General features: G+C 45.7%; 1 protein-coding gene and 1 pseudogene across 2 annotated transcripts in view; one reads left to right on the plus strand and one right to left on the minus strand.

Moving 5' to 3' along the window:
* Positions 1-19,283, plus strand: part of Fbxo16 (F-box protein 16) — a 46,264-nt gene extending 26,981 nt beyond the window's left edge. Inside the window, exons 7-9 of one of the 2 annotated variants that reach the window (XM_055609960.1) lie at positions 3,574-3,676; positions 18,222-18,247; positions 19,020-19,092. In XM_055609960.1, the coding sequence (XP_055465935.1) occupies positions 3,574-3,676; positions 18,222-18,247; positions 19,020-19,029 (139 nt within the window). In that variant the 3' untranslated portion in view covers positions 19,030-19,092. Of the gene's footprint in view, positions 1-3,573; positions 3,677-18,221; positions 18,248-19,019 lie in introns of both variants that reach the window. The other variant, XM_055609959.1, reaches the window with a different exon arrangement.
* LOC129678872 (prohibitin 1-like) lies at positions 11,579-12,411 on the minus strand (annotated as a pseudogene).
* Positions 19,284-22,376: the final 3,093 nt, after the last annotated feature.

The following is a 22,376-nucleotide window of genomic DNA, read 5'->3' on the forward strand; positions in this document are numbered from 1 at the left end:
AGGGAAGGAAAAAAGAAGCATCAAAAAGTATTCTTAGAACAACTGTATCTGGCTTGTGTATTAAATGATATTAAATAATGTTTATTTCCTAAGACATATTGGTGCTAGTGTGACTGGGCAGACAAGTGTCTTCATCTTAGGAGAGGAGTGTTGAAGTATTAAGCTGGGTGTGTCTTTTCGGTAACTAAGCAAAGAACTAGCGCCACCATAAAACCCAATCATGCACCTGTGAAGGTGTGAAGTGAAGCCCAGAACCGCCAAGGGCCGTTAATATCTTCTTACAGCTCAGATCCCTGCCCGAGTCTTCTAGCTCTTCTGCTTGAGACTCCACAAGTAAAACTTGGGAGATGTCTGGAAAATGACGTGGCAAGTAATATTTGGGCAGACACATTCTTTCTAAATAAAAAGCTTCTTATGGCAGATATTCAAATAGATGATTCAGATGGATAGATAGATAGATAGATAGATAGATAGATAGATAGATAGATAGATAGATAGATAGATGGATGACAGAAAAGCAAAATTAACCCTTTGTGGCTATTATCAGTTGTTAACAGTTTTTAACCCATAGCCAATCTTGAGTCATTATTTCTTACCTGTTCTTCCCCTCCCCTATATGATGATGCTGCTATGATTAAAACAGGGTCTTACTCTGTAGCCCAAGCTAGCTTCAAATTCCCAATCCTCATGCCTCAACCTTCCCAATGTGGAGACCACAAACATTCATCATGGTCTGGATCCCCTACATAGTTATTTTTATTATATTTAAAAAATAATTTATTTCATTTTTTTTCTCTGTGCATTGGTAGGAAAGTATCAGAATCTGTGGAACTAGAGTTGTGAGCTGTCATGTGGGTGCTGGAAATTGAACCCAGATCCTTTGGAAGAGCAGACAGTGCTCTTAACCACAGAGCCATCTCTCCAGCCCTATTAATTATTTTTGTTTGGTCTTTTTTCAAGACAGGGTTTTGCTATGTAGCCCTGGCTGTCCTGGAACTCACTCTGTAGCCCAGGCTGGCCTTGAACTCACAGAAATCTGCCTTCGTCTGCTTCCCAAGTGTTGGGATTAAAGGTGTGCACCACCACTGCCAGCTTCTAAATTACTTTTAAAAAATAATGTCATATCATTTCACATCTGACTTACTTCATGTCATATACTTCAACCTGTATTCTGAAAAGGTAAGGACCCTTTATAAAGTCATAAGCTGACAACCATCTACCTGTAACTCAACGAGTAACTTAATACAACGACAGATCATTAGTGTTCCGGGTCCTTTGACTGTCACACAGATGCTTGTCTGTTTATGAATGCTTTGTTTAATCAGGTTCCAGATAAGGTCTAAAGTACATGCCGTATTTGCCTCAGGTGTCCCTTCCTGTTCTGAACTGTGAGTTAACCTTCTGGTCGACCTCCACCTCTTCTGTTGTTCTTCGCCCTCCTTCTTACCTCACCCGCCTCTGCCTCTTGCAATTTGTTGTAGAGATCGGGCATGTGTCATGCTTCTCACATTCTGGACTCTGTGGAGCGCCCCTACCAATGTGCATCTTCTCGTGTCCCCTGTCCTCTGTCCCTGGCCACGCTGACAGTCAGAACTAGAGGCTCTAGAATATGTGAACAAAGACATGCACCTCCATTTCTGGTTCTTTCTGTGTTGTTGGTAACCATGGAAGCTCATTACCTAATGCACTCTTTTAGACGAAGTTATTATAAAGGACCAGATGGGAGATATTTTGGACTTTGTAAGACATGAGCTTTGTGGTACAGCTGCTCAGCTCTGATAGCATAGTCTGAAAAATAGCCTAGACAATAGACACACATACAAATCACTGTTTTCTGATACAGTTTTATTAACCAAAGTAGGCGGCAGGCGGGACTTTCCTGTGGGCTGAGGATTGATGGCCTCTGCCTTCTCTTATAGGTCTTTACTTTTATCTTTGGGAGATACCCTGCTAAAGAATATTCAGATAGGCTGGGCATGCTGGTGCATATCTTTAATCCCAATACTCAGAGGCAGAGCCATAGAGAGAGGCAAATGGATTCCTGTGAGTTTGAAGCCAGCCTGGTCTACATAGTGAGTCCCAGGCCAGCCAGGACTACATAAATAGACCCTGTAAAGAACAGACAAAGACTATTCAGACATATAATGGTGTTAAAGGCAAGAGAAAAAACTGTACTGCATGTAGCAGTACCACCAACTTTACGGTGAAGATCGAACTTGTTTCATTTTGCATTTTATTATTTCTCCTCTTTCTCACACTCATACTCTGGAGAACATTCTAGATGGTTCCAAAGTCAAGTATACAAAAGAAGATTATGTTTTTGGGAGTCAAGCTTTTGCCCCTAAGTCTCCCAATTGTTTCTGGTGGATTCATATGGGAATCTTACCTGCTGATAATGATTTCTCAAATTTTTGTATAATTCTCCCTTTTTAAAAAAGTTCAAGGAGTCGAATAGGGTGGTGCATGCCTGTGACCCCAAAGCTTAAGAGGCAGAGGCAGGATGAACAGCAGGAGTTTTAGGGCAGCCTGGTCTACACTGCAAGTTTCAGGAGCAGCCAGTAAGGGTTATAGGTAAGACCCTGCCTCAGAAATAAATAAATAGGGCTGGAGAGATGGCTCAGTGGTTAAGAGTACACGCGGTTCTTCCAAAGGCCCTGGGTTCAGTTCCCAGCACCCACATGGCAGCTCACAGCTGTCTGATGCTGTCTTCTGGTGTGCGGATGCAGACAAAGTATCCATACACATAAAATAAATACAAAAGTAAATAAATAGTGCAAACAAAAGTAATAATAAGATTTAACAAACAGAAAGTACAGGGGTGGGCTAGAGGGATGGCTCAGCAGTTAAGAGCACTGACTGCTCCTTCTGAGGTCCTCAGTTCAAATCCTAGCACCCACATGGTGGCTCACAGCATCAATAACTATGCTTCCATTAGATCCAATACCCTCTTCCTCTGTGCAAATGTACATGCAGACAAAACACCTATGTACATAAATAAATCTTTAAAAAAATAGGAAGTACGGGGTCTACTGCTTTTGCAGAAGACCTGAGTTTAGTTCCTAGCACCCCCACATGGCAGCTCATAACTGCCTGTAACTCTAGTTCCAGGGGATCTGACACTGTCTTCTGGCCTCCAGAGGCACTGCTCATATATACGTGTAGGCAGAACGCTCGAGCACGTAAAATAAAAATAATGTTTTTGAAAGTTCTAGCCAACAGTAGACATGTTATGTTTTAGAAGTCTCCCTAGACGAATGGCAGCATACGGTATGTCCGCCTTTCCTCTCCTGATTTCCTTTTTCATGTGTCATTGTATCCTGAGGCTCACTCTGCAGTTGTCTATAGAAATACTCTGCCTTCCTTTTTACAGCTCATAGCTTTCCATTGTGTTCCTATGCCAGGGTTAATTGAACCAGCAATCTGTAGACAGACATTTGATTTATTTCCAGTGGTGTGCAGGCGGTCTTTAAATCACCGCACCCACAAAAGTCAAAAAATGAAAAATAACTATGTGAACTGCCAAAGACTTAAAGTGATCAGTTATAATGTTCCCATTGCTTTGCAATTTTGCAGAAGAAGAAAAAGAAACGAAATGAACCCAGACTTCAAGCGGCAGTTGCGAGATAAGAAAAATCAGCTTCAGGGTAGAGCCAGGCTCAGGAAAGCACGGTCCCTGGTAAGTCTGCTTGCAAAACACTCCTCCTGTAATCAGGAAATTACCCTGATCCCTAATCCCATTTGTGAAATTGAATTTGTTTGCTAAATCAGAATCACCAAGTGGTTGTTTAAACCTTGTTCTCTGGGGTTGGAGATGCTGCTCAGTTGCTGGAGCAATTGCCAGCATACACAAAGTCCTGGCTTCCCTCCCCATCGCAGCAAACACCTCACAGTGGCACGCACCCATAATCTCAGCTCTTGGGAGATAGAGGCAGAAGGAGTAGAAGTTTCAGGTCATCTTTGGCTACCCAGCAAGCTCAAAGCCAGCCTGGGCTCAAAAAGAAATGGATAGAAGTGATTCCAAAATGACTGAATTAATTTTTTTTTCTGTCTCCAGTTAAAAAGCAGTTAATCAGCAATGCAATAATGTCAGTAACTGTGAGTAGGGAGCACAATTAATTTGTAGCAGACTTTCCCAAATTGTGATTTGGACCACAAGGGACCCCCTTTTATCACATTATGAGAGGTTTTGGAGTAAAGTAAGGATGAATACTAGTGGAATTAAAAGTGCATGTAATGTAACAAGAATTGAGAGAAAGGCTGAGGACACACTCCGGGGAAAATTAATAGAGAATGGATATCAATTGACGGGATAATCCGCACCCCACTTGGGAGTAAATCTTTTTCATAGCTCTGCTTGAGAACCTGCTCCTTTCTGCTGAAATGCATTTTCAAGGGTTATGTTAAGGGAGAGAGGGACTGAGAGATGAGCTTCTTAAAATAGACCTGCGGGTGTGCTGCAGACCAGTTCTGCTGCTCTCAGGGAGGTTCCTGTAGACACTTGCTGGCTGTGAAGCTTGAACCAAAGCAGTAACGCTGTCCACAAATCTGCTGCTTGCTAACAAAACAAACAAACCACAGCCAGTACGAGCCTCACCACGCAGGCCAATATGAGCTATTCTGCCTTGTTTCCATCAGAAGCTGGGTCAGATGTAGTGGCCTGCTCAATTCCAGCACTCAGCCAGCCTGAGTCTGAGACTGGACTCAAAATACCAGAGAGACAGGGATAGAGGGAGGGGATGAGAAGAGGGAGAGAAAGAAACACACACAGAGAGAGTGACTATGAATCTATAGATAGTAAGAGTTGGTGGCCATGTATGCTTTAAAAAAAAAATCAATGAAATTGAATGTTTCTCTTACTTAAAAAGCACAAAAATCTGCGGCTTTGACATTAGCCATCTATCAAAGATTTGTTAAAGTATTTGTTAGAATTCAATAGTGGAGGGTGGAAATGTAACTCAGCTGGTTGCAGTGTTTACCTGGCATGCATGAGGTCGTGGTTCATTCCCCAGCACTGCACAACCTGGTTATGGCGGCTCACACCTGTAAACCCTGCACTGGGGAGGTGGAGGCAGGAGGATCAGAACTTCAAGGTTATCCTTGGCTACATAGCAAGTTCAAGGCCAGTCTGAGCTATGTGAGACCCTATGCCCCATCCACTAATGAAGAAGACATTAAAAAGCGGCTGTGGATACCTTTAATCCCAGCACTCAAGAGGCAGAGGTCGGATGAATCTCTGTAAGTTTGAGGCCAGTCTGGTCTACAAAGTGAGTTCCAGACTAGCCAGAACTAGCTATAAGACATTGCCTTAAAAGCATAGGTAAATAAATACATAAATAGCCATGAAGAAATTGTGCTAATTAGGGCTAAGAGGGAAACCCAGATGAATTAATGATAGAGAACAATTAGCTGTTACTAAATATGTGATTATTATATCTACTTGTTTTGGCTCTGTAAGTGTACTAATTACTATATACATTTGGTAGTTCTGATAAAGAACATGAAGTATAATTCGCCAACCCCCCCCCCCCCCCCCCAGAACAATGTTGCAGTCTTTGACTCATGCCTGTGATATGCTGGCCTGTGACAAGCCTGGCTGTTGAGGCTGCAAAATGATGGTTTGGGACCCCTCTCTATAGAGTGGCAGTTTGCCCTCACTGTAGGCTCCATCCAGGCGGGTGATACAGGACCCCTGTGATAGTGAAAAGATGCCGTGGGGAGCCTGCAGAGGGGAGAAAGTGGTCACTGGTGATGGTATCCCTCCTAAGGAGCAGGACACTGACACATGGGAACACATCCCAAGTGATTCCAAAGAAGAACTTTCAACAGGTTTGTGGGGGAAGGGAAATGTATGTGTGTGGGGGCCAGCTGGTGCTAACAGCACAGATGAACGTGGTATGCCTCCATCAACTAACCAGAGGACTACAGTAATTTGGGACTTGTTCCTGTCCTGTGGGAGGCGGATGTGTGGTAGTTGGAGAAGGTAAGGTGTTGTTAAATGGGAAGGTGTGGGGAGAAGGAAGCGCACAAGAACTACGGAAGAATACAAGGAGCACTCTGTAGCCTGCTCTAGGGTCCTCGCTGCAGCTGGGGAGCCTCGCTTCTCTTCTGCCTGTCACTCCTCGGAGCGAGCTGAGATGGGGCTCTGTCTAAAGAGAAACATCCCCGGGGCACCAGCTTCTAATTTTCACACGGAGCCCTGTGAGCTTGCCCAATTCCTGCTTAACAGGTATGGTTTGGAAGTCGGCTTTCTCTGTGAGGTCCCCAGGGGCTGCCTGAGATGTAGCCGATTCTCTAACATCTGTTAGAGGATGGGAATCAAGCTTAGATCTGATTGGGGATGCTTCAAAATTTCCAAGGCTTCCTGGGAAGTTTTCATACATATGAAGAAATCTGCATCACTATTAGTCATGACGGTATTCCACAACAAACAGAACAAGGGAGAAGCACAAACACCACAATGCCCACGTCCTCTTTAAACGTCAAAGCTTTGTTTTTTTTTTAAAGTCTGGTATAAACACACACACACACACACACACACACACACACACACACACACACACTCCATTTTTTCCCCACATCTTGATAGTTGGCCTCCAAAAGCCATTTAGGGATGGAGGGAGTTGTTTCCTCTGCAGAGAGAAGTTGGTAAGTTTGTAGAGAGGAATGGTACTCCAGGGCCATGGTTGTAACAGACACCAAGATGCAGAGGAGGGATAACCCAAGCCTATACAGTACTTGAGATCAGGGAAAGAAGCTGTGGTTTGTTACTTCTGTCTGGGGAAGGGAAGGGAAAGGGGAGAGAGGAAGGGAGGGGAAGAAAGGGGAGAGGAAGGAAAGGAAGGATGAGGCCAGGGAATAAAAAGGTGAGAGGGGGAAGAGAGGGAAGTTGAGAAGGGTCAAGGTTGACCCCTCATCCCATTTAAAGTACGTATGTTTGCTAGTATTGGGGTATGAACCTCCTTCCATCTCTATGTTCAGAGATATGTACAGAAGGAGAGAGAGATTTTATTTATTTTCATCAGTTTGTGTGTTTTGCCTGCATGTATGTTGCTGCTCCATATTGTGCAGTGCCCACAGAGGCCAGAAGGAGGTGTCACACCGTCTGGAACTGGAGTTGCAGGTGGTTGTCAACTGTTCCGTGGAGCTGGGACTCTGGGTCCTGGGTTCTGGAAGAGCAGCCAGCGCTCTTAACCACTGGCCATCTCTCTATCTGTGCCCCTGTGCCCCTGTGCCCCTGTGCCCCTGTGCCCCTGTGCCCCTGTGCCTGGCCACCAAACCACCAGCTGACATCTCATTTTGATCTTTCCTTTCCATCAGGTTAAGTATAAAATACGCACCTTCGTCTCCATCGGACTTTTCCTTGGAAGTTAGTCCTTGCTTTCCAGGCCTTGTCTGGGCTGGGGATTTCAGAAATCTGTTGAGCCTTTAATTACCTGCTTATACTCTCTAATTGCCTTAGATAAGACCCGAAGCTAATTCCAGCCTCCAGAAGGCAATTACGTTCTTCACCTCTTTTCAGGATCACTTTACTCTTAGTATCCTGTCTTTTTCTTTTCTTTAATGTTTCTTTTTGCCTTGCTAAATCAAATAGGAGGAAAGAAAAAAAATGTATGCCAAGTGATTCTGGGATGGTGTGGCAGAAAGAATGGAAGAAGCCAGGGTTCAGTTCGGTTTCAATTCTAATAGTCAATCTTTTAGAGTTTCTTCTGTTTTCCTGTGTATGAAATGAGAATTTGAATGACAGCATTGTTAAAGAGTATACTAGGCAGGGGGATAGGGAAATAATTCATTGATCAAATGCTTGTCATGCAAGAATGGAGCCCTCAATTCAATCCCTGGAACCCATAGGGCTGAGAGGGGGTGGGATGAGCTAGGACTGGGGGCGTGTACTTGCTATCCTTATAGGCAAAGATGAAGGGCTGCCCGAAGTTCACTGACCAGCCAGCCTAGCCTGATTGCTAAGCCCTCTGCAGGTGGAGACCCTGTGTCAAGAACAAGGTAGATTACACCTGAGGAGCCATGCCAGAGGTTATCTGGCCCTCAGCTGCAAATGCACACACTTGCATAAGCACAGTCCAGGTGAAATCCTGACTCGGCAGGCTCCCCTGGGCTTCTCCTGGATGTGTTCATGCCTCTCTTTCCCCTTTTCTGGAGGCCACAACTGTGATTAAAGTGACATTAAATACAATACCAAAGATTCCATTTATGAATCCAAAGTTTAAGCCAGTAATTCTTGTTTACTCTCTCATTGTCTTCTTTGAACTTTGGAAAATATGATTCACTAAGACTGAAGAAGTTACAAAAGAGAACTTAAAGTGGTTTCCTTGCTAACTGTCTTCAATAACTGCTTTCAAATTCCAGCAGACTCTCCCAGTTTGTTCTATAGCATCTATTTGGTTTGGATGTGCAAAGCTACACATTTCCACAGGAGAGATTTTAAGTAATTTCATTCCACCAAGGAAACATCTGGGGATTTCATTTGGAAAGAAATAGAAAGAATGTGGCTATACATGGAGATGAAATTGGGTTCTTTTGCTAAGTGGCATGACTGTGGGTGAGTTAGTCTCTCTAAACCTCATTTTCTCCATCTGTAAAATGGGATATGCTGTTTATCTCACAGGGTTGGTGTTAGCTCATAAATATAAAGTAGAAATCAAGAGCCATATTAGTTTCTTTCACTACTGTTGTGATAAAAATACCCTCACAAAGGCAATTTAAAGAAGAAAGGATTTATTTGACTCACAATTCCAGGTAACAGTCCATCTTGTCAGGGATCACAGCATTCAATGGTTTTTCTAGCACAAAGTTTCAAAGTCTTCCATAGTCTTCCCACAAAATAGTTCCAAAGGCCCTAGGAGCCACACAATCTGGCTTATAAGAGCAGCACAAACACACCTCGCTACCAATTTCTGTCTCTTTTTTTTGTTTTTCTGATGCAGTGTTAAAATACTCTGACAAATGCAACTTACGGGGAAAAGGCTTATTTAGCTAGCAGTTTTGGGTTATAGTTTATCATTGTGGGGAAATCAAGGCAGTAGGAACTTAACAGCCAGTCACATTACATGCACAGTCAAGAACAGAAAGCAATGAATGAATGAATGAATAAACTAGCCCTCAGTTTACCCCCTCCACACTGTACAGTCCAGCATTCCTTGCTCGGAATGGTCTCACCAACAGTCAAAACGGGTCTTTAATTATTATATATTATTTTATATAATAATATAATAGATAATTAGACAATCCCTCACATATAGACTCAGAGACCCAACTCCCAGGTGATTGCAGATTTTGTCAAGCTGATGACCAGCATTAGCCATCATGGGCACCTACAGCGTGTTTGTCTTTCTTGTTTACTTTTGCTATTCAAGAACATAGCGTAGAACTCAGATAGGCTAGGCTCTAATGCCCAGTATTACTATTTGAGTATCTTGGAAATTTAACCCAGGGCATTTAAGCTTTCTGGAGACTATTTCCTCATCTGGAAAAATGGAGACAGTTAATAGGACTGTGTACAGGGTTGGGAAGAGGTAAGGCATTTAGCATATTCCTTAGCTCAAAGTGGGCAGCTGCCAGTAGTTGCCAGTCATGGTAATATGCGTGGCACATCTCTAAAATCTGGAAAGCTCTGTGTCCTCCTTTAATTTCTGTTTGCTGTATATTACACTCTGATGTTAAGCACCTTACAGGAGGCTAGGTTTATTTGACTCACGATTCCAGGTTCCAATCCATTGTTGCAGTAAAGTCAAGACAGATACTAGAAGCATCTAGCCATGTCCAATCGAACAGGGAGAGAATGCTTGCTGGGAATCGGCACCTCTCTACACTTACATAGGCCAGAACCCCAAAGCCATGCCATCCAATAACAACAGACCCCCACAGACACGCCCATAGGCCAACCTGATCTAGACAGTCTCTCTGATACTCTTTTTCCAGGTGATTTCAGATTGTGTCAACAACTACAACTAAACATCACACTTTCTGATTGATACCAAGGGAAAATTCTATACCTGATCTCCTAACATGGGTCACAGTAAAAATTAAAGTACATGGAAAATATCCACAAACTGATCTTCAGGATACATGCATGAAGTGTACACAAAACATCAATGAATTTCCTTTGTAGACTCAGGGCTCATCCCTAAGGTATTTCATCACCCATATTCAAGTATTCCAAAATCAAATACCTCTGCTCCCAAGCATTTCAGATAACTATTGCTAGCAGCAATCATGTACTAGCAGCAGCAGTTAAAAAAAAGATTCACACCTGCGACCACAAAGCAGGTGTGAGGGACAGCTGCTGAGAAACAGACAGGGGGAACTGGAGGAGAGACCAGCCCTCCAGCCAGAAGGCAGTGGCCAGGGCCTCCAACCAGTCTCAGCAATGCTCAGACTATTCCCATCTTCCCCAGTTTCCTTACCTTTCTGCTCTGCTTTCTGAAGTGGGGGAGGCTGTGGCTCGGTTACTCATGTGCTGGGCTAGCATTTGGGAAGCCCTGGGTTCAGCCTCCAGCACCACGGAAGCTGAGTGTGGTGGCTGCGTCTGTAATCCCAGCGCTCAGGTGATGGAGAGAGGAGAAGCAGAAGTTCAGTGCCAACCCTGACGACAGAAGTTAAAGGCCAACCGAGGCTAGAAACCCTGTCTCAAAACAGAGTCAGACTGAAGTGCGAGCCGTGTTTTCTTTGCGCTCTGTGTACACATGTATCTGTAGGTGTGTCTGTGCACATTCTCCGCACTGGGCCTCACTCCATCTTCCCAAACGGAAGCACAGAGTGTGCTGAATACACCAGCGCCAGTTCTGGCTGTCAGCGTTGATGCCTAAAGGGAAAAGGCCCGGGAACCTTGTCTAGAGCCTGCATTTCTCCCTTGCTGCGAAGAGAGCTGAGCGTACATTCCGTCTCATTCATTGCCTCCCGTGTCGGCAACTAGATACAGTGAATGACCTTGGCGTTTCTCACTAAAAGGGGGCTTCGTGCTTCTCTATCACCAAACATTTAGACAGGTGCCAAATGGCTGTTTAAGCCAAAACATTTGGCACAGAGTAGCATCTACTTAGGATCTGCCAGAAAAGAATTTTGCTTGTGAATTATATGTTATTAGTTATAGGCATATCCATGATGACGGGTTTAAATCACGGCTACCACGGTGTTTAAGCTATGTATGAATGTGGATAGTGGGAGGGAGCATCTGGCTGTGCATCTGTGTTTATGTGCTCTGTGTACGTGTGTGTGCATTTGTGTACACATGCGTGTGTGTTTGGATATGCGTACGCATGCATGTATATGATGTGAATGGGTGTATATGTTACATGTGTATGCATGTGTATATGTATATATGTGAATGTATGTGTATGTGTGTATATTTGTGTATATGTATATGTTTATATGTGCACAGATGTATGTATTATGTTACTATATGTGGATATATTTTTATATGTGTGTGTATGTGTGTATGCATGTGGATTTGTATATGTGTATTACAAGAATTTTTTTAAGAGATCTGAAGTGATTTTACTTTTATTTCCCTCACCTTAAGCCAATCATGAAATTTCATGGTGATTTCTGGGGTGGGGCAGGATGATCAGGCCGTGGCCTGGTTGGCCTGGTCCTGAAGCAGGGAAGCCTCCTGTGGACACTGGAGGAGCACGGACTGGCCTGCTGGCAGGCAGGCGATGTTCCGAGAGCGGGAGAGCTGGTAAGCAATGTCCTCAGCAGCTTCCAGCCTGCGCAGCTCAACCAGGCCATCACCTGCTGTGGCCAGTGAGTTGGCCATCAGCTCAGCTGCCTTGGAGTCACCCTCAGCAGAGACGATGGCTGCCTTCATCTGATGCTCAGCCTCTTCTACCACGAATCTGGCCCTTTCTGCTTCCTGCTGAGCCACCAGTTTGGCTTCCACTGCTTCTGTGAACTCCTTCCCGAAGGTCAGATGTGTTGGGGACACATCATCCAGAATGAGCCCAAATGTGGCTGCTCTCTCTGTGAGGTCATCGCTGCCTGGAGACTAGCTCTTGCTGGGAAATCAATTCTCCAGCATCGAAGCAAGCCACCACCGACTTGAGGATCTCTGTGGTGACAGATAGCAGCACCTGCTCGTCCTAGTCCTCACCGATGCTGGTGTAGACTCGAAGAAGCTGGCTGGCCACTGGCCCGAAGAGGATACGCACGTGATGCTGACATTCTGCAAAGTCTTTGCTCCCAGTGATGACTGGCATGTTCCGTGGTTGAGCAGCAGTCAAAGATAATTTGGTTTCTGTACCCCTCCCTCACCACAATGTCCTATACTCCACGGAATTGGTCAAAGATGACAGCTGTGTGCCCAGCATCCACATTATATAAGGCAGAGTTCACCACGCCTCCTGCAACTGCTAAAGCCAGGCCGAACTTTCTGATGGACTCAAACGCTCTGGCAGCCATGACTCTGTTGTGTCCACTCACACCCGCTTTCACTCTGACCTCCACGTGAATCTCCCTAGCCTCGCACACCGTGCGTGCAGATGTGAATGTTCTAAAGCAGGAGTCAGCACACTGTCCGGGATATATGGCCTGTGCATGTTTTGCAACATAACTGCTTTATTTCACTGGAAGCCTTCATTGGAAGGCTGAGTGGCATAGACTTGAGGTCTTGGGCTAAAATTTCAAAATCCTGGCTACATTGCTTCATCTTCCTTCCTCTGCAACCGACGGTTTTGCCTCAAGGAAACCAAGAATAAAGCCAGGCTTGAGGCATCTTTGGGTCGTGCTGATGATCTCTCCCTAATGGAGCCTTCATCTCCACTGACAGTCTTCAGCCGATGCTCAGATCATCACAGTCAAATAATAATAATAACTCCCATTTAGACACAGCGTTATATGTCACTTGAACTGGAAGTCACAGTACTATATGTAAGAGATACAATTCCTAGATGCTGAAGGGGGCAGTGAGGTCTTCTACAAAGTGAAGATTTGCCATGTTCTGCCCCCACCTCTCTGACATGGAATCTCATTATTGGCCTCAAACCAATGAACTCAACTGATCCTCCTGCTTCAGCTTCCCAAGTGCTGGCACTGTAGGCCCATGCCTACACTTGGCTCTGCCAACTTTCTTTTCTTTTTCCCATTACAGAAGTGCTGGGAAGATTAGGTGAACTAATGGATGTTTGATTCTAGGCTTACATTGACGGCCATTTGCTTTCTGGAAGAGCTACCGGCACACCTTCCATACTCTCCTTAGTACTGTATTTCCTTATTCTCCATACTCACTAAGTACATTACCTGACTCTCTTACCTGATTCCTGGGCTTATCCAATGGTGTGGTTCATATGGCTGATCATTTCCAAGTGGCTACACATAACATGAAAAAAAATTTTTTGTTTTGGTTTTTTTGAGACAGGGTTTCTCTGTGTAGCCCTGGCTCTCCTGGCTTTTGGACCAGGCTGGCCTCAAACTCTCGGCAATCTGCCTGCCTCTGCCTCCCTAAGTGCTGGGATTGAAGATGTGTACCACCCGGCTGATTTTTTTTTTTTTTAATCAACTACAGGATGGAAAAATGTAGGTCTGTGCACCAACTTACTCATGTAGGCTGTTTCCTGCCTGCCACTTTCCCAAGGTACTACTATGGGTCACCAGCTTCAGCAGCCTTTGGGTCCCCATTTTTCCAGGATCCAGGCTATAGCCAGCATTTTCTGTCCTTATTTCAGAGTCTACCTGCTACAGCCATTGCCCTGTAATAAAAGAAGGTGCCACTAGGATGGGTCTCACTGATCCAACAAGTATTTTGCAGGCAGTGAGTGGACTAGGCACAAGGGACACAGCTAGGATAAGACACAGTTCCTGCCAGGCGGTAGTGGTACAAGCCTTTAATCCCAGCACTCAGGAGGCAGAGGCAGACAGATCTCTGTGAGTTCAAGGCCAGCCTGGTCTACAGAGAGAGTTCCAGGACAGCCATGGCTACACACAGAAACCCTGAGTCAAAAAAAACAAAACAAAATAAGACACATTTCCTGCCCTCAGGTTGTTTACAGGCTCGAGGGGGGAAAGCTCCCAGCTGAGGAAGAAATCATTATCTGGGGTAGGCAACTGTCCCAATGTTCACTCACCGAGGCCAGAAGCTCAGCAGACATGGCAGGTCTGAGGGATGTGTGGACCCCATTCTGAGGAGGTCTGAATGGAGGAGCTAGAATTCAGAAGGAAGAACAGGTGGAACAGTAGATCCAGCTGTGACGATCTAGGTACCAACTGCCAGGAAGGAGGCCAAATCCAGCAACCCCACTGTGGAAAGGCTGAACTTACAGCAGCTGTGGTTAACTGCACAAGACCCACAGAAAAAGGGGCCACATTGCGTGGTGAGTGGGGGATGGGTTTGCTCGGTCGCAGCTCTAGCTAGGAAGCTGCTGGCACTGATGACTGCTGGGGGAGCAGGAGTCATTTTTCTTCAGTGGTGCGGCCACTGATAAGTTGCCCACGTTCCAGTGAGCACTAATTAAACTCAGAGAGTTATAATAATAAAAATGTAAAAGCCTTGAGGTTAGGGGGGAGACACTGGGAAAAGGGGGTTTCAGAGGGAGTAGGAGGGGTTAAGGAGGGCAGATGGGGTGAATATGATCAAAATAAATTATATGCATTAAATCTTCAAAAAAAGAAACAAAAGCATTTTTGAAAGAGAGCAACAATATCTGACCATATGTTTATGTGTTGACATGTGTGTGTTCCTATGGATGACGCTTGTATTTTACGTGTATCGTAAATTTGCACTTAGATTTATTGTGAGCACTGTGATTCACACAATACCTTCGGAAGGATATAAAGCAACAGATAGCCTTGGTTGGCCTTGTAAGGGGGAACATAGGAAATGAGTGGGAGGTTTAATTGAGCCCTTTCTCATCTTTTGAATATTAAATTATGCAGAAAAGTGGCCTATGAGAAAAACAAAGTTCCATTTACAGTAAGGAAGGAAAATCCCCAAGGCCCTGTTGGAGATGCCTGTTAGGGAAGCAGCCCTGTTTAGGATGGAGGGTTAGTGAAAACAGAAGCAGCCTCAAGTGTCCGGGGCTCAAAGGAACCACCTGAAGTTAGGAGTTCTGTCACCTTCCTAAAATTTTCCTTGTTGCCAAGTTTATTTTTGAGAGGGTGAACATTTTTGGGGATCTTACAGCAAGGTAGCAAAGATCAGTAGGAAAGAGGTTTGGGGAGCCGTGGTGTTGGGATAAAGGACATTTCAACAACAGTCAGGTGTTGCAGACCAAGACCCAGCCCTCTAAACCTTTTACTCTTTTATATATCTTCCCTGTTTTTTCTCTTAAATCATATGGCTTGTGCTTGTAATCCCTTGGGTGGCTGAGGCAGGAAGATTGCTATGATTTTAATACTAGCCTGTGCTATATTGCGAAGTTCTAATTCAGCCTGGACTATAGTGTAAGACTTTGTCTCTAAGACACCACACACATACACACACACACACACACACACACACACACACACACACACACACACACCAATAAAAAGCAGACACTAACATCTTAGACTGGGTCTGGGGAGATGGCTCTATTGGTAAAGTGCTTGCCTTCCAAGCTTGGGGACCTGAGCTTGAGCCCCAGCACCTATGCAAGGTGTATGTGGGGCAGGGCTGGTCATGGTGGTGGACACTGTAATCCCGGAAATGGGGATCGGGTGTTAAGACAAGCAGATTAATAGGGGCTCCCGGGCCTCTCTTGCTAGGCAAGTGTTAGGCCGTTGAGAGATCCTATCTGAGAAATAACACGGGAGGTTGTCCTCTGTCTTCCACATGGACATCCACACACTTTCCTGCACCCACACGTATGTACGCTTGCACACCATGTGCACTTACATACCCCCCAAAAAAAAACAAACAGACAAACAAAAACCCAGTCTTAAACTGGAGAGGGTCTGTAACTGTTTTCTGGGACGAGAGGAAAAACAGACATAAGAAAACCAGCTTCCCAGAACTTCTCTCAGCAGGAAAGAGAAAGCCAACATCTGGACAGGTGGTGACAGCTACCATGAGCGAGCGAGGCAGCGGGAGCCCCTGGGACCTGCCACCATGAAGAAGGAGAGCAGCAGCAAAGAGCCTGCCCAGGCCTGTGGCTGCCTGGGGCTCAGGAGCAAAGGGTTCCTCAAATTCAGTGACAGATAAGCAGGGCTCAGTAATAGGATTAAACCTGAGAGTGTTACAGGTGAGGGGAGACTAGCCCGTTCTTGTTATCACAACAGTCAGGCCTTGTCCTCACTCAACAGGCAGCCGCGCTTTGAATTGTTCCCGACAGGGCACAAGGGAGATCTCCAGTTTATTCTTCTGCCTTATGTGGATCTGAAAACAACTGGAAACAATCGCTCTATGGTTTGTTTGGTGGCTTTGTTTTTGTTCTCCTCTTTGGGGTGTTGAGGATAGAACCCAGAGTCTCATGTGTGCTCAGCAAGTGTTTTACTATTGAGTGTTCTCTCTTTCTCTCTCTCTGTCTCTCAGTTTTTCAAGACAGGGTTTCTCTGTATAGCCCTGGCTGTCCTGGAACTCACTCTGTAGACCAGGCTGGCCTTGAACTCACAGAGCTCTACTCTACCTCCACGTCCAGCTTTATTTTTCATTTTGAGACTAGGTTTAGCTAAGTTCCCCAGGCTGACCTAGAGCTCTTTCTGTTGCCCAGGTAGACTTTGAATTTTAACCTTCCTGCCTCAGGCTCCTGAGGAGCGTGGATCACAGGCCTGCATGAGCAGGCCAGCCTCAACAGTATTTTTAAAACAACACTGAAAACATCAAATGGGAGAAGGCTCCATGCCCTCATCCCCTTGCTCCCACCCTCAACACTTACACATTTGACCATTGGAACTTAGCTACCTGCTACTTCAGCCCTAGTTCTGTCTACCTTTCTGGGGAGAAAATCACCATCCACATTCTGGACCTGTATAGACACTCCTGTAGAAAGAAGCAAGCAGTCAAGGCCAAGATGGAGGACTCAGTGATGGGATCCCGCTGATGGAAGCATTCACGATAGGCAGGCTCATGCACACGTGCAGTCCCAGCATTGGAGGCAGAAGCAGGAAGACTGCTGCAAGTTCAAGGCTAGCTTGGGCTGTTCTAAAAAAAATCTTATCCCAAAACACAAAGACAGGGCTGAGGAGATGGCTCAGTCAATAAAATGTTTACCATACAAGCATGGGGACCTGAGTTTGATACCAAGCCAGTAACCATGTAAATGTTGACCATGATGGCACATGACTGCAACCCCAGCTTTGGGGAGATAGAGACAAGAGTGGTGCTTCCTGGACAGCCAGAAAACTGAATCAGCAAGCTCCAGGCCAACAAGAGACCATGCCTTGGAAATCAAGGTGTCAAGGTGGGGAGCAACTGAGGAAAGCATCTGATGTCAACCTCTGGCCTCCACTTGTACACGTGTGTCAAAACAGATATAATACATTAGATCTCCAAGTGTAGTGACCTTGCATGCCTATAATCCCAGCGCTCGGGAGGCAGAGGCAGGAAGATCAAGAGTTCAAAGTGGCCAACGGGGCTATATGAGACCTTGTACACTGGAGCCTTTAGGAGGAGGTGGGCCTTGAAGGATGAGTTAACTGTTAGGAATTCAGTGCTTTTCTGCACAGTGCATCCTTGAGGGATGGTGACAGGACAAGTTAGCTGGGGGGGGAGAGCAAGTGACAGCAACCACTGACTAATGAAGCAAAGAAAATAAAGAGTGAGATTTTTTTTCCCCCAAGATTCAGAGGAAACCCGCACACATGAGTCAGAGCCTAAGATGGATTAAGAGCTTCACGTGATCTGCACTTTCTGTCAAGACAGAGTGGGGAGGGGGAGGGGGCTGGGATGCTATGAATCATCTTTCATCACTGTGCAACTGAAGCCAAGGGAAAGGCAAACTGTTTGCTTCGGGTTTTTGTGTTTGTTGGTCGTGTTTTGAGTCAGGTAGCCTAGAACTATGTAGCCCAGGCTGGCCTTGAACATTTCAGCAGTCCCTCCTTCCTCTAAGTTCAGACATCTGGTAGTTAAGATTTAATGCCACTGTGCTTGGCTCAAGGGCACATTTTTTAAGTTTAATTTATTATCTGAGATAGGGTCTCACTATGTAGACCCACTCTGGCCTCAAATCCACAGAGGTCTACCTGCCTGGCTTCAAAAGCAAATGTTATAAAGCACATTGCCCTCTCTTGCCTCAAGCTCAGATTGCCTTATCTTTTTACTCTCTGCTCTTCCTCTTCCGTTTCCTGCACACGGCCAGATGTCAAGGAGAGATCTGTTGTCGCTGTGAGTTGGGGTTGGGAGGTCAACCTGGGCCATTTGCCTCGTTAGAGACGGTGCATGCGGAGGCATAGGGTGAAAAGCTCGGGGACCGTGCTGGCACTCCATGGCGTAAGATACAGAAGTCTCCAGTGCCAGCTGTGACACGGAGCTGTGCACTGTGGACTGTAGCAATCATGCTTGTTCCTCCCTTCACTTACTTGAAAATGGAGATTGTGAATGCCGCCCTCCCTCCTTTCTCTTTGATGGTTTTCTTAAGGTTCATGTAAATTGTGGTGGGGATTGGGGAGATAGCTCAGTCTCTAAAGTGTTTGCCTTGCCAGCTTGAGGAACTGAATTTGACCCTCAGCGCTCATGTAAAAAGCAGGGGACAGTGGTGTGTGTTTATAATCTCAGCACTCAGGAGGTCGAGATGGGTGGATCCCCGGGGCTCACTGGCCAGCCTAGCCTAATTGATGAGCCCCAGACCACTGAGAGACCCTGTAACAACAACAACAAAAAGGTGGGTGGCTCTTGAGGAATGAACTCAGTGTTCTCGTGTGCATGCACACACACACACAGAGTTTGTGGGAGCTTTTATGAGGGTAAAAATTTGCTGGTTGTAGTTCAAAGTGAAGACTGCATCGGAGTGATATAGAAGACACTGGGGAATTCCAGAAATCCCCATCTTCCTTATTGACTGCATTACATTGCATCGTATCATTATAAGAACCATAATTGTGTGGCTTCCTTTGGTGCTTTAATAACCTTCCCTCTAATTGTGCTTTTTCTTCCCTAGATGTCCCTGAGTTCCCCTCCTAAAGTTCCAGTTTGTCTCTCCTGGCCTCTTCATCTGCCAATGGAACTCTCAGATCCTGAAACAGCAACTAATATTCTCATGGAGCACTTTCAGAAACACCCTGGGCTTCAGTCATCCCCCTCGGAGGTTCCAAAGTCAAAGCTGATTTGAGGGTAGAAAAGGGCTTTTCTAGAAATGACCAGGTATTCGTCACAGCTGAGAGTTGGATTCTAGCTAGTCCATTAAACTCTTTTGGTTTCAGTACTTTGTTGTGAATGGGCCTATGAGTCTGTGCATCTCAGGAAAAGAGACTGAATGGCAGAAATAGTAACCAATGCAGAACCTTGGAAATACGGCAGTAGAACCTTGGATTTGATGAGGGGACATTTGATGGTCTTATAGGTGATACTACTGGGAAAGTCAGGGTCCTGGAAGGGAATGACACCCCAAGACTCCTTGAATAGTTGGTAAAGGAGATGCTTAGGGTGTTGGGCTGCAGCACGGACCAAGACGTTTCAACAACAGAAATGTATTAGCGCACAGTCTGAATCCTGGAAGTCTGAGATGATGCGTCAGCCAGTGACGCCGAGCTCTTTCTCTTCTGGCCGTCTTCCAAGTCAAATGCAGGTCCTTTCTGAGATACCAGGAGTTAGGAGTCCAGCATGTGGATCTGTGGGGAAGATGATTCAGCCAGTAACATGGGCAGGATTAGGAGAATCAAGACAGGATGCAGAAGCCCCAAGAACTGGCAGCAGGGAGAACCGTTATCATCCTTTGGGCCAAAGAGATGGAGGGAGGGTGAAAGTCTTGGAATCCAGCCTCAGCTATGGCCCTGGGAGAGAGGCTGGCAGACTAGATGTGTGGCAGAGGAATGTGGGGAGGGAAGCAGCTGATACCCACACTCCTTAACAAATACCCTTCCACACTCCTGGCAAAACCTATCTGGAAGTACAGGCAAAGACACTTGTGGTTTAGCCCTTAGCTGCTAGCCTTCTGAGGCACGAAAGCAGAGCTGGCAAGGCTGAGCAGTAAGCCTGGGTAGGTCCATGGAAAATAACCAGCATCATGGAGGAAAAGAATAGAGGGCTGGGACCAGTAAGATGGCTCAGCCAGTGAAAGCTTTTTGGTTTGTTTGTTTTTGTGTAGGGTAGGCCTGATGACCTGAAATGTGTTCCCTGGCCTCCACACACATCAACTCCCACCCCAACAGTAACAGGACACATGTCTGGATGAGTTACAATTGTTATTTAAGCAATTTAAAAGAGCTTTGGAGTAACTGGAAAACATAACAAGCAAACAAAGTCAGTTTGCCACAAAGGTAGGAATGCTACTGTAACAGGCCCCCAGACCTTAACACAATTGACGACATGTTAGAGGCACCATTCTGATCTTAAAATCTAGCACATGAGCCCCAATGGCTGTCCATATGGAAACAAAGACCTAACCCATCAAAGGCCTAGGCCATACTTCCTTGCACTAGCCCTGCTCTCTGGCTTCTGTAGTCCTGCTCCTTGCTAACTAAAGTGTGACAAGCAGGATGTGGGTTTTGTGCATAATTTGGGCAAGTTCCCTGTGCAGTGACCAGCCAGTAATAATGACTTTCTTTTCGACTTGAGGAGGGTTGTGCAGTGGTCTCTGGTGGGCTTACCTTGTAGCACACCTTTTACGCTAAACCACGTATTCAGGCGGCCATCTCAGTGCCCCACAAACTACTGTTCTATGATGCAGTTTCCTGAGTAAAGTGGAGTAATTTATGGAAAAGCGTGTTTGCTGTGGAAGTCTGAATATGAAGGAAGAACCCCTCCCCACCAGGGCTGATGCGATAAAGGATCGGTCCCCAGGTGGGAGGTGACTACATCATGAGAGCACTAGGAGTGGGTGATTGCAGAGTTTATACTGAGCGCTCTTTTAGGACAGGGGGACAGGCTGGAAGGAGCAGTTCCCAGAACTGCTCCTTGGCCCCTTCCTGTCTTACTCTCTGCCCTGTCTGGCACAAGGTGAGCAGCTCTGTTTTCTTCCATGCTCTTCTGCCTTGCCATGTATGGGCCCATAATTAATGAAGCCAAGTATCCACGGACTGAAACTCTGAAGCCAGCAGCCAAAATGAATCCTTCCTGCAAGCTGTTTATTTTAGGTGTGTTGCACAGTATTGAAAAGGATGGCAAGCGTGGATGTCATTTGTGATACCAGACAATTCTTCCTAGAAATACAGGCGTGCGTGCACACACAGACACACACACACACAAAATGGTTCTGAACAGAGGTTCGGAATGATGGCACAGAATGAAGTGTTATGTGTCCAAATGATGGGTTGGGACAAAACACAATCTGTAATAATCACTTTATCACTTTGTACCACTTAGGGTGACACTAAAGCATTACTCCACATTGAGATCTGTGTCTTTCCCATAGGAAGGGTGTCCTCTTCCTGGAGCCTGTGTCCTCACGGACAGTCGTTCCATTTGGAACAAAGGGAGCACAGACCTCGGGGGTAGCAAGGCTCTGGAAGAAAATACCAGTCCTAGGACACCCACAGACACCAAGGTGGTCCGTGTATGTGCAAATGACATAGTTTTCTTATACCCTCCCCACAGCCTCCCATTTATTTCTGTTGATCTACTTGTGTTTGAGTGGGTCTCATGTATCCCGGGCTGGCCTTGAACTTACTACGTACCTGAGGATGATCATGAACTATCTCCACCTCTTGGTGCTGAAATCACTGGTGTGGTGGCCTACCACACTCCGTTTATGACACGCTGGGGGTCAAACCCAGGGCCCTGTGAGTGCTAGATAAGCACTCTACCAACTTTTTTTGTTGTTGTTCTGTTGGGGTTTTTTTTTTGTTTGTTTGTTTGTTTTTGTTTTTGAGACAGGGTTTCTCTGTGTAGCCTTGGCTGTCCTGGATTTACTTTGTAGACCAGGATAGCCTTGAACTCACAGAGATCCAACTGCCTCTGCCTCCCAGAGTGCCGGGATCATAGGAGTGTGCCACCGCGCCTGGCTACTCTACCAAGTTTTTAACACCCCTAGCCCCTCCCATTTATTCATTTTTATTTCTGTCAGTGCTGGGGATTGAACTCAAGGTCTCATACAAGCTGTTTAGGGGAAGCTATGTCTCCAGCCTTTCCCATATACTTTAAATCATTTCTAGAAATGACTTGTAATTCCGAACACAATGTGAGTAGCTGTTCTACTGTGTCCTTTGTACAATGACTAAAAAGGATAGTTCAGATGCTCAGTACAGTTACAACCATGGCAGGCCTGGCTGCATGGCGGATGTACGGCAACAATGTTGTGATAACTTCTCCCAGCGTTTTTATTTCTGTGGTAATGTCAGAGCCTGAAGCCGCAGAAGCT

This window comes from Psammomys obesus, unplaced genomic scaffold (assembly GCF_907164565.1).
Source record: "Psammomys obesus unplaced genomic scaffold, mPsaObe1.curated_primary_1811, whole genome shotgun sequence".
Lineage (NCBI taxonomy): Eukaryota > Metazoa > Chordata > Mammalia > Rodentia > Muridae > Psammomys > Psammomys obesus.